The sequence below is a fragment of the Mus caroli genome, chromosome 2 (genome assembly GCF_900094665.2).
Source record: "Mus caroli chromosome 2, CAROLI_EIJ_v1.1, whole genome shotgun sequence".
Lineage (NCBI taxonomy): Eukaryota > Metazoa > Chordata > Mammalia > Rodentia > Muridae > Mus > Mus caroli.
This window is the reverse complement of record NC_034571.1, coordinates 112,388,639-112,401,138: the sequence shown is the minus strand read 5'-3', so window position 1 is coordinate 112,401,138 and position 12,500 is coordinate 112,388,639. Positions and strand designations below refer to the sequence as shown.

Here is a 12,500-nt window from a genome sequence, read left to right as displayed (position 1 = left end):
TCTCTGTGTAGCCTTTGCTGTCCTCAAACTCAGAAATCCACCTGCCTCTGCCTCCCAAGTGCTGGGATTACAGGCGAGTGCCACCACTGCCCAGAGGAAATGTAAGAAATTCTTAAGAGACTGTTTCCACTCAAGAAGCCTACTAGCAGGGCACAGAGGCCAGGCTGACCTATAATCAAGTTCTAGCAGAGTTTGGATTATAGTTAAGACCCTTCCATAGTTTCCCAAAAAGCTAACAAATAAATAGAAAGAAAGAAAAAGAGGATGGAGGGAGGCAGGAACAGAGACAGGGAAAGAATCCTTTCACTGACAAGAAATGAAGCAGATTTAACCTTGAACATGGTAAGAGCAATCAGCTTCACATAACACAAAGGCGGTGATACATTCTTCATACATACATCTTGTGCTGCTCCAACCTCAAGTGATACAGTACCGCTCTGTTCTTGTATGGCATGCTTTATCTCTGCCCTTGTAAGAGCTGAAGAAATTGGATTAGGCAAAGGAACTTGCCTTTGTCACACTAAAAAGCAGAAATGCTTTAAATCTAAGACTTTAAGTCAAAATGTATTTCTTGTTAAAAAGAAAAAGTTTCCCATATATTAAACTGTTATTTAAGACACATCTTGGTCTAGAGAAATGGCTCAGCGGTTAAAAGCACTTCCAGAGGTCCTGAGTTCAATTCCCAGCAACCACCTGGTGGTTCACAACCATCTGTGATGGGATCTGATGCTCTCTCTGGTGTGTCTGAATATACAGCTACAGTGTACTTATTTAAATAAAAATAAATCTTCTTTAAAAAAAAAATCTTATTATGGCATGGCTGCCCAGGCTGGCCTTGACCTTCCTCTGTGGTGCAGGCCAGGCTGGAACACATGGTTTCCCTGCCTCTGTCCCTGGGATTACAGGCATTTACTACCATACCCTAGCCCATATTAAACTTTTTGAACATTGCTGTTTTAAAAACTGCTCAGTATTTCTCTAAAACTTCTTGGATATCCTATGTGAGGAACACAAAACTGTCTATGATTTACTTTTCAAAAGTATCAGTGTCATGGAGGGTTAGGGAAGAGTTAAGGCTTCTATCGTTGGTGGAGCATCTCCTCAGCAGACGAAGGCGATCCCTAGCACAACCCAACCCAAAAGGTAGAGAAGACTGCTACGGATCAAAAGAGACTGAAGGACTGTGGGAGCGGAGCTTCGGATGCAGCCCGGTTGGTAGAGTGCTTGTACAGATGCAAGAAATCATGGATTCAATCCCAACACGACATAAACTGGGTGCAACAGGGCAGGCCTGAAGTCTCCACAAGGGAAGGCAAAGGTAAGAGGACCTGAAGTTCTCAGGCATCCTTGGTCAGGTAATAAGCTGAAGGGCAGCCAAACAGAACAACAGGGACTGTAAGATGATTATGTCATTCAAGTGCTTGCCTCACACGTCTAAGAACCTGAGCTCAGATCCCCAGCACCCGTGGAAAAAAGCCAGATATGGCAGTGCACATCTGTAATCCCAGCACTGCGGAGATGGAAAAAGTAGATACCTGCAGTTTACTGTCCAGTCAGCTTAGCAGAATTGATGAATTTTACATCAAGACCTTATATTAAAAATTAAGACTGACAGGCAATCATGGTGCATGCCTTTAATCCCAGCCCTCAGAAGACAGAAGCAGGCAGATCTGAGTTCAAGGCCAACCTGGCCTACAGAGTGAGATCCAGGCAGCCAGGGCTACAAAGAGAAACCCTGTGTCAAAAAACAAACAAACAAAACAAAACAACTACTGTCTGGGACAGATAGCTCATGCCTTAATCCACAGCATTAAGGATACAGGCAGACGCCAGTCTAGTCTACATAGTGAGTTCCAGGCCAGCCAAGGCTAAGTAGTAAGAACTCTGTATAAAAAATAAAATAAAAACAAAGAGAGTTAAGAAGATACCCAATGTGAACCTATGGCCTATGAATTCTACATCGGCATACAAAGAAGTGTATGCACATCCACACATAAATCCATGCATATCCACAGTTACACACACGGAGTGGGGGGACATAACAACAAAACATACAAGAAAAGAGTCATCACATAGGGCATTTGCCACTAAGACTTGGTTTACTTTCCCATACCCACATGGTGGCAGGGATGCGACCCTTCTTGGTTTGTTTTACTTTGTGTTTTACCTACATGCTTGTATGTGTACCACTTGCATGCCTGGCACCTGAGATCAGAAAAGAGCATTAGATCCCCTGGAACTGGAGTTACCGATGGTTATGAGCCACCATGTAGGTTCTGGAAATCTAACCCAGGTCCTCTACAAGAGCAACATGTGCTCTTAGTTGCTGAGTCATCTCTCTAGCTCCAGAGCGCTAACTCCTTTGTCTTCTAACCTCTGCACACACAAGTAAATACATGTAAAAACAAACAAACAAACAACAACAAGAGATAAATGTGTAAACTCTGTACATGACTTTAGACTGCAAAATTGCTGTAAAGGATAGCATACATCAACTATATAGAATGTAGACACATCTGAAATAGACTGCTATGAGATAGTACTTCATTAAAACACTAAGTTTTAAAAATTATCTTATGTGTATGAGTGTTTTGCCTGCATGTATGTCTGAGTACCATGTTTGTGCTTAGTGCCTGAGGAGGCCAGAAGAAGGTCAGGTTCAACTGGAACAGGCATGAGCAGGTGGTGATGAGCTGCCCTGTGAGTGCTGGGCAGAATCTGAACCCTCTGGAAGTGTAGTTAGTGCTTTTAACCACTAAGTCGTTTCTCCAGCACCTCTGTGTGTGTGTGTGTGTGTGTGTGTGTAGCCTTGGCTGTCCTAGAACTAGATTTGAGCAAGCTGTCCTCAAACTCACAAAGATCTGCCTGCCTCTACTTCCTGAGTGCTAGGATTAAAGGTGTGAGCCACACACTTGGAAGTAAACACTCTTAACTGCTGATCCATCTCCCCAGATCCTCCTTTTACTTTTTTTAAAAGACAAGGTTTCATACGACTCAGGCTATTCTTGGCCAGACACCATCCTCCTGCCTCGTACCTCCAAAATGCTAAGATTGTAGCATGCTTCACTCTAGTAGGCAAACTGTTGTCCCTGTGACACTCAGGGCCAGGCCCTGGTTGACCTCAAATCCTAATCTTCCTGCTGCATCGTCATAAGCGATGGGATTACAACTTTGTACTACCATGTCTGGATCAAATTCTGCTTTAAAACAAAACAAAACACATATTCATCTATTGATGAGTGCATGTCTGTATGTGGATACCGAGGGCAGAGCTCAGAGACAACTTAGAGAAGTCAGTTCCCTCCTTCCACCACTTGTTCCAGGAATCAAATTCAGGTGATAAGAGCAAGTACCTCACCTGCTGAGACATTTCACTAGCCCAAAATACAATTATTTTTAGAAGACAGCATAACTTAGTATGTGTAACTCAGGACAGCCTCAAATTCTTACCTTCCTAGCTCTACCTAATGTGTGCTAGAATTAAATGCTGTTGCCACAATGCCCCACAAAATGAAGTTTTCAATTACTATTAGTTTTTTAATGTGCATTAGAGTTTTGCCTGTATGAGGATGTCAGATGTCCTAGAACTGGAGTTACAGACAGTGGTAAGCTGCCATGTGGGTGCTGAGTTGAACCTTAACTACTGGGCCATCTACATCGCTCCCACAAGTTGTCCTATGGCTCCTCTCCATGCCCCCTCCAACACCGACCACCCCCACACAATAAATGTAAAAAAATACATTAAAAACTTCAGAAACTTTAGTGTTTCTCATTCCCACCTCCAAGTTTATTAGGAGAAGACAACACACATTCTATCCTCTTCACACTAAATGCTATGATGACAGTTTATGAAACATTCCTATTCTACTCACTTCACACACTTCCTGTTGTGGTTTAAACTTTACACGGTCAATGAACTGAGCTAACTCATCTCCACCACATCTGGTAACAAATAGAAACTGGCCTAGTATCCAGAGTGCAGTGCCTTAGAACAGTACCTCCGGATTTAATCTTCCTTGATCAATTAGAAAATGGATTTCTGGGGCTGGTGAGATGGCTCAGCAGGTAAGGGCACTGATTGCTCTTCCGAAGGTCCTGAGTTCAAATCCCAGCAACCACATGGTGGCTCACAACCACCCATAATGAGATCTGACACCCTCTTCTGGTGCATCTGAAGTCAGCTACAGTGAACTTATGTATAATAATAAATAAATCTTAAAAAAAAAAAAAAAAGAAAAAAGAAAATGGATTTCTGGGCTGGAGAGATGGCTCAGCGGTTAAGAGCACTGACTGCCCTTCCAGAGGTCCTGAGTTCAATTCCCAGCAACCATATGGTGGCTCACAACCATCTGTAATGGAATCTGATGCCCTCTTCTGGTGTGTCTGAAGACAGCCACAGTGTACTCATATACATAAAATAAGTCTTTAAAAAAAAAAAAAAGAAAACAGATTTCTTTTATCAATCATAATTGATTAAGATGATAAAGTTTACTAGGATCTGGATTATTTAATGCAGCAAAAATTATTATATAATTCGTCCTATAATACAGAGCCTATAATACACTCATCAAAATATAGTTCCTCTTGTCTAACAAAATGATAAGAAACACTCCAAGAAGATCCAGCTGTGGTGGTGCACATCTTTAATCCCAACACTGGGGAGACAAAGGCAAGTAGATCTCTTGAGTTCTAGGCCAGCCTGATCTACAGAGTTCCAGGGATACACTGAGAAACCCTCATTTCTTGAAAACCAAAACAACAACAAGAAAATTATCAGGACTAGAGAGATGGCTCAGTGATTAAGGGCACTGACTACTCTTCCAGAAGACCCAGGTTCAATACCTAGCAACCACATGGCAGCTCACACCTCTCTCTAATTCCAGTTTCCACGACTTCTGATAGCCTCACACAGGTATACATGTAGACAAAACACCAATGAACAAAGAAAAAAATTAAATAAATTAAATATGCAAATATATATATATGCATATATACATGCACATAATACACACACACACATACACATACACACACACACACACACATACCAATGATGTATAGACACCATGGCCAAATGGTCTCTGCTCTCCAAATGCAAGATTCCTAGTATGCCCATCCTTGGAATACAGACAGCCCACAGCGTGGCTACCCTTGGAATATAGCTCCTAGAGATCCTGGTCTGGGAAAGAAGGAAGAAAGGAAGGGAGGGAAAGAGAGAGGGAGGGAGGGAAGTACTCACCTGAGAGTCCCGTTCTCCCCTTTGTCCAGGCTGGTGAAGCGGCTGTACAGGCGCGTGATCTGACTGTGGGAAACTGAAGAGCAGAAAATCAGTCCCAGTTGAAGAAATAGACATTCATACTACACCCACAGCTACTGCATGCTTCACTGTGAGGGAGATGGGGAGCTGTGCAAGTGTCAAAACAGCAAATTTTTAAAAATTAAAGAGAAGAAACTAAATCAATGAAAACTGGCTCTTAAAAAATGAAGTGTAGGGCTGGAAAGATGGCTGAGTGGTTAAGAGCACTGGCTGCTCTTCCAAAGTCCGGAGTTCAAATTCCAGCAACCACTTGGTGGCTCCCAACCATCTGTAATGGGATCAGATACCACCTTCTGGTGTGTCTGAAGATAGCAACAATGTACTCACATAATACATACATACATACATACATGAATAACTAAGAATGTATTGGCTAGGAATGCAGCTCAATGGTAGAGCTCTGCTTCACATGCATGACGATCTGAATTCATTACACACACACACACACACACACATACATACACAGCTTTAAAAACACAAAACAGCTGGGCGTGGTGGTGCACGCCTTTGATCCCAGCACTTGAGAGGCAGAGGCAGGAGGATTTCTAAGTTCGAGGCCAGCCTGGTCTACAGAGTGAGTTCAGGAAAACCAGGGATATACAGAGAAACCCTGTCTTGAAAGAAAAAAAAAAAACAAAACAATAATAATTGCCGGATATGGTGGCACAAACCTTTAGTCCCAGCACTCGGGAGGCAGAGGCAGGCGGACAGAAGAGTTCGAGGCCAGCCTGGTCTACAGAGTGAGTTCCAGGACAGCCAGGGCTACACAGAGAAATCCTGTCTCGAAAAACCAAAACCAACCAACCAACCAAACAAAATAAAACAAAAAAACCAATAGGAATTGGAGAACTTCTTTTAGTACTGGGGTGAAGGCACAGGTCAGTTGAAGAGCACCTGTTTAAAAGTATGAGTGAGACTCTGTCTGCTCCCTAGCAGATCTCTCTCGCTCCCCACCCCCAATAAAGCTAAAAGACAGAGGGAAAAACAAAAACAAAACCTCAAACCTATTCATTAGTTTGGCTCTTCAGACTGGAATTTCTGAGCAAGTAACTTAATGCTGAACTAAATGGTGTGGCACATCAAACAATTCTGTTTTAACGTCTTGTCTCCTTCTGCACCAAACACCCACAGCATCACCTCCTCATTAGGACTTAACTGGGTGACAGATCCTACACATGGAATCAATTTGTTTAATGTAACAAAGTGACCATGCTGTGACCTCTACAAGAGAACCTAGTGGCTGCTTAGTCTGGATTAGCACAGTCAACTCCAGCACGGTAACAACTAGAAGCAGTTTATAATTGCAGATGTACAAAACAAGCCTGAAAGTGCGAAAGGCACTTCTGGGGAACAGTTTAGTCTCCTGGCAGATTAGAGGCAAGAGGAAAACACAGAGTAACCACAGTAGAAAATATGACAACCCCACAGCGGGGAACAAGTCCAAAGTGTCTCAGCCGCACCTGTGAGGCGGTAAAGATTAAGGAAGTGTGGATCTGAAGGTTGCCTTCCCCTAGCTCAAGCAACACAACATACCTGCTGTATGCGGAAGAGGAAACAAAGTAAACAAGGCAGGAAGTAAAACAGGAAGTGAACGGTGGGGCACAGAGGACGCACTAGGGCAGCTGTGATCTGGCATTAGGTTCATCCATGAAAGGGGCTCTAATATCTAAACAAACCCTGGGAGGCACAACTCCTCCCATCTAGGCAGAACAAACAGGAGTTTGGCTACTAAAGGCCGCAGGTGGAGACTGCTGCCAGCCACACAGGTACACACAGCTTTGCAAAGAATAGACACTTGTGATAGCCAGGTAGCCAGAGTCTGATTCCACTCATGGAGCCAAGGGGCTAAGTCAATGGGACTGTGAGGAGTGGAAGGAAAATGCTCAGCAAAGTGTCTGCGCTGGGAAAGCACACCAAATTAGCTATCATCACCACCTCATGCCTACACAGGAGCCTGGGGGGACAGCTCATACTGCCATAATAACTGCTCACAACCTTCTTCTTGGCGGGCCAGTGACAGCTACTTTCTTTAGGAATCTGACCAATTTATCCCAGCCTGGCATCTGGCCTCCAAAGGTACTTTTGTAATGAATTCCTCAGTTGAGCAAAATTAAGTCAGTTAAAGAATAACTACATTTCCCAAAAAGTCTTGAAAAAGAAACCTGTGTTTTCCATCTCAACATTGTTTCTTTTCATTTCTTTAATAGACCACCTAGTATCATTCATTTGTGTACTTTAGATCCAACAGCTTAATTTTCTCTTTTTAATTTTTTAAAATAATTTTTTATACATTGGTGTTTTGCCTGCACGTATGTCTGTATGAGGGTGTCTGATCCCCTGGAACAGGAGTTAAAGACGATTTTAAGCTGCTGTGGGATGCTGGGAATTTAACCTGGGTTCTCTGGAAGAGCAGCCACTATAGTTAATTGCTGAGCCGGCTTAATTTTCAATTAAGTAATTCACAGTCTTTTAACTATCAAGTAATTCATTTCATATTGGTGCGAAGTACTTTTAAAATATTTTAAAATATATTTATTTTTATTGTGTTTCTGTGTCTGTGCAAGTGATTGCTGGTACCCTCAGAAGCCAGAGGTATTGAATTCCCCAGGTACTGGAGCTACAGGCAGTTGTGAGCTGCCTAACATGGGTGCTAGGAACCAAACTCAGGCCTTCTGGCAGAGCAGGATGCATTCAGCCACTGAGCCATCTTTTGAATCCTGGTTTTGAGTATTTTATGGTAGTCTCTCTGTATGTATGTATGGTATTGTATAGTGTATGTGAGAATGCTTGAACCCATGCACACACATGCAGAAGCCAGAGTGGGACTTGAGGTGTCTTCCTCTATCACCCTCCAACTGCCTGCCTTGAAACTGAGCTCTCACCAAACTGGAAGCTCACATTATGGTTAGGCTGTCTGTCTGACTAGTAAGCAACAGGCATCTGACCAGCTCCATGTCCCAGTGTTGAAGTGCAGACTAGCCGGCCTTCCTCTGGGCTGGCAATCTGAGCCTGCCTTCCTCTGGGCCTGCCATCTGTACTGGGGTCCTGCTTGCAGAGCACATGCTCTTACCCACTGAGCCATCTCCTCTAGCCCCTGAAGGATGTATTTATTTATTTATTTATTTATTTATTTATTTATTTATTTGGTTTTTTTCAAGACAGGGTTTCTCTGTGTAGCCCTGGCTGGCCTCGAACTCAGAAATCCACCTGCCTCTGCCTCTCAAGTGCTGGGATTAAAGGCGTGCGCCACCACTGCCCAGCTGGGTTTTTTTAAGATGAAAAATTATTAAATTATATTTTTCTTTTTGTTAATCTTAATGTATTAATGATGTATATTTATATATTAAGAGTATATACGTGATGAAATGTAAATTAAACAATACACAACGTTGCTTCCTAACACCCAAGTCCCCAATCTCCTATGCCAGAGTCATGAAATAAACAGTTTATGACCCTTACTAGACATTTCTTGTGTGTGTGTTTGTGTATGTGTATGTGAGTAGAGTTTTATACAATATTTAAAAAATATTTATTTAGTTTTTTTATTTAATGTGCATTAGAGTTTTGCCTATATGAGGGTGTTGGATCTCCTGGCACTGGAATTATAGAAAACTGCGAACTGCCATGTGGGTGATGGGAACTGAACCTGGGACCTTTGGAAGAGTAAACTGTGCTCTTAACCACTGACCCATCTCTCCAGTCCAATTTATAGAATTTTTGAGTTAAGGTAAATGTCACAGGCTAACCCAACTCTTAAAGCTAATAAATGACTGGGAGGAAGTGGTACACTTTTGCACGCCTTTAATTCCAGTACTGTTTATTGGTACTGAATCCAGTGCCAGGATTCAAAAGGTGGCTCAGTGGTTGAATGCTTCCTGCTCTGCCAGAAGGCCTGAGTTTGGTTCCTAGCACCCATGTTAGGCAGCTCACAACTGCCTGTAGGTCCAGTACTTGGGGAATTCAATACCTCTGTACCAGCAATCACTTGCACAGACACAGAAATACAATAAAAAATAAATATATATATATTTTTTTTCGAGACAGGGTTTCTCTGTGTAGCCCTGGCTGTCCTGGAACTCACTTTGTAGACCAGGGTGGCCTGGAACTCAGAAATCCACCTGCCTCTGCCTCCCAAGTACTGGGATCAAAGGCGTGCGCCACCACGTCTGGCTAAATATATTTTTATGAATTTTTAAAATACTCTGTACAACTATGAAAGACTATGAATTACTAGTTGAAAATTAAGCTGTTAAGGGGCTAGAGAGATGGCTCAGCAGTTAACTTCACTGGCTGTTCTTCCAGAGGACACAGGTTCAATTCCCAGCACCCACACAGCAGTACTATACAGGCTAGTCTGCACATCAGCATTGGAATATGGAACTAGTCAGAAGCCTGGAGCTCACTACAAACAGATTTCTATGAGCTGGAGGCCAGCCTAGTCTACCTAGCAGGTTTCAGAATAGCCAAGGCTACACATAGAAACCCTGTCTCCAAGGGAAAAACAAAAAACAAAAAACCTAATAAATGAGCCAGTGTAGCGGAAAATATTTAAAAAGGCACCATCTCGTACTAAAGTGGCTGCTCTCTCTGTCCAGGCGGTCTTCCCACCTCCATGGCTAGCCCCAGGCAACATTCTTCCCAGCTCCAGTTCGCCTGCCTCAGAGCCACTTGTACCTTCCCAGCCATCCGCCCCCTGCAGCTGTCACAAATCCCCTTAACCAGTAAATCAAAACTCTAGAAGCAGGCTGGTAAGATGTCTCAGTGGGTAAGAGCACCCGACTGCTTTTCCAAATGAGATGACTCCCTCTTCTGGAGTGTCTGAAGACAGCTACAGTGTACTTACATGTAATAAATAAATCTTTAAAAAAAAAAAGAAAAAAGAAAAAGAAAAAAAAACTCTACAAGCTTATAATTATCAGTCAGTTTTAAATATCAATGAATTCTCAATTCACAAGACGCCCACACAATAATTTCAGAGTCAACTGATAATGATACAAGCAGCCCACCTAGAGTAGACAAGTTATTCCAATCACTCTTTCCTTTTGTGATACTCATAGCTACCTGTGCCTATATAAAGTCCTGTGGATACGGTTCGTCCTTTTCTCCATCCATCTTCTCTCCTCTTCTTCCTCCTCTTCCTCCTCCTCTCTTCCTGTGCCTGTCTCTGAAACTCTTAGCTCTGCCTTCCTTTCCCCTGTCCAATCACAGGCTTCTTGTATTAATATTGAAATTAATTGGGGGAAAATTCTGCTACAATCTAGTATAGTACTTTGGGAGGCAGAGATAGGTGGATCTCTGAGTTCCAGGCTAGCCTGGTCTATAGAGACAATTCCAGGTCAGCTAGGGCTACACAGAGAAACCCTGTCTTGAAAAATCAAACAAAAACAAAAACACTATTAGATGACCACAGCAACCTCCAAAGTGAACCAAAGTCTAGAGCTGACCTTCAACTCATTCTACAGCACAGGCTAGCCTCATTCTTGTAAGCTTGCCTCAGTCTCCAGAGTGTTAGTATTATATACATGGACCTACACACTGGGCTTCAATCTACCCTTCAAGGAACTACACTGTCCACACACACAAAAGTATTAGAACTGCCAAGGATAAAGGCAGGACATTCTTTCAGTAAAAACAAACTCGCCGAAGGAACAAAGCTAGCCAGTCAGGCATCTAACACTGGTAACTTTCTTGGAAATCTCAGGAGTTAACAGTTTCCCTTATAATAGACTGTGAATAGGGACATGTCTTGAATGAAGCTGTAGTCTACTCTGCTGAACAACTACTTATTTTATACTGAAAGACTGAAAAAACCCTGCTAACCTTGAGTTCAGAGCTGTGTATCAAATCTGCCTCTTTCTCAGGATGGGAAGGTATTTCAAAAAGGTACTAATCACCAAGGTGGGCTGTTGGGGGGAGCATGTAAAGTTAAAGGAGATAGGCCAAGTTACTTTGTCATGGCTTTTATCCTAACCTTAATGAACAAGACAAGCTGGGTTAAAGTGCACAACTGCAGGCAACAGCAGCTCTGGGGATACACTGCAGAGTGGAGCCTGCACTTTTAATGTTTCATACCCTGACATTTTCCCAACATAATAACTTCAAGGTCTAACCTATCCTCTTAAGAATTAACAGAGACCATCAGGTGATTGGTGGCACATGCCACCTTTAATCCCAGAACTCAGGAGGCAGCAACAGGTAGATCTCTGAGTTCAAAGTCAGCCTGGTCTAAAGAGCAAGTTCCAGGACAGCTAGAGATATACAGAGAAACCCTATCTTGAAAAACAAAAACAAAACAAACAAACAAACAAAAAATAATTCAAAGAGATCAAACACTGTGTTTTCTAAAACAAGCAGAGGATAGCCCTCAGCAAAGTGCTTCAGAGCAGGCTCAAGCAATGGCTTCCAACAGCATCCCAACAACAGAACAAGTCGAACCAAACCACAAACAAAATGGATCTTCTCAAAAAAGGGTAAACTGAATATTACTTAACAGTAGCTAATAGGAAATGACTATCTACTCTCTCAGGAGTGACGGCAGCACTGTGGCGATCCCGTTACATGTTTCCCTCTTCCTACATAACACACGAAAGTAAGTAAGAGTAAATTTTCTACAACTTCCAAATAGTTGATATTGTGAGTTCAACACCAGCTTGGCTAGTGAGTTTCAGGTCACCCAGGGTTACATAGTAAGACCCAGCCCCCAACCCCATCCCCACCAAAAAAAAGAGGCAGAACAGGAGGTAGCTAGCACTCATAGGTGCAAACCTCTCAAAGCATACATAAAAGCAAGATTCTAGGTTCAAACACTTGCACAAAATAAACAGATTAATGAACAAAAAGATAAATAAAGCAAGCATGGCAAAGCTGTAACAATGCATGTATTAGACAGGAATGAACACCAGTGCTCATTTACTATCAACTTTCCTGTATATTTGAAAGTTGAATTCTTTTGGGTTTTTTGTTTGTTTGTTTGTTTTGTTTGGTGATTGTCACTCCTCTTTGTTTAGTTATTGTTGTTTGAGATTGTATATTTTTAATATTTATTTTTACTTTAAGAGTTTTGCCAGAAGCCGGCCGTGGTGTTGCACACCTTTAATCCCAGCACTCGGGAGGCAGAGGCAGGCGGATTTCTGAGTTCGAGGCCAGCCTGGTCTACAAAGTGAGTGCCAGGACAGCCAGGGCT

General features: G+C 42.5%; 1 protein-coding gene across 1 annotated transcript in view; it reads right to left on the bottom strand.

Annotated features, from left to right (window-relative positions):
• Chp1 (calcineurin like EF-hand protein 1) overlaps positions 1–12,500 on the bottom strand; it is a 39,189-nt gene that overhangs the window by 20,790 nt on the left and 5,899 nt on the right. Inside the window, exon 2 of the mRNA XM_021156091.2 lies at positions 5,240–5,312. Coding sequence (XP_021011750.1) covers positions 5,240–5,312 — 73 coding nt within the window. The remainder of the gene's footprint in view (positions 1–5,239; positions 5,313–12,500) is intronic.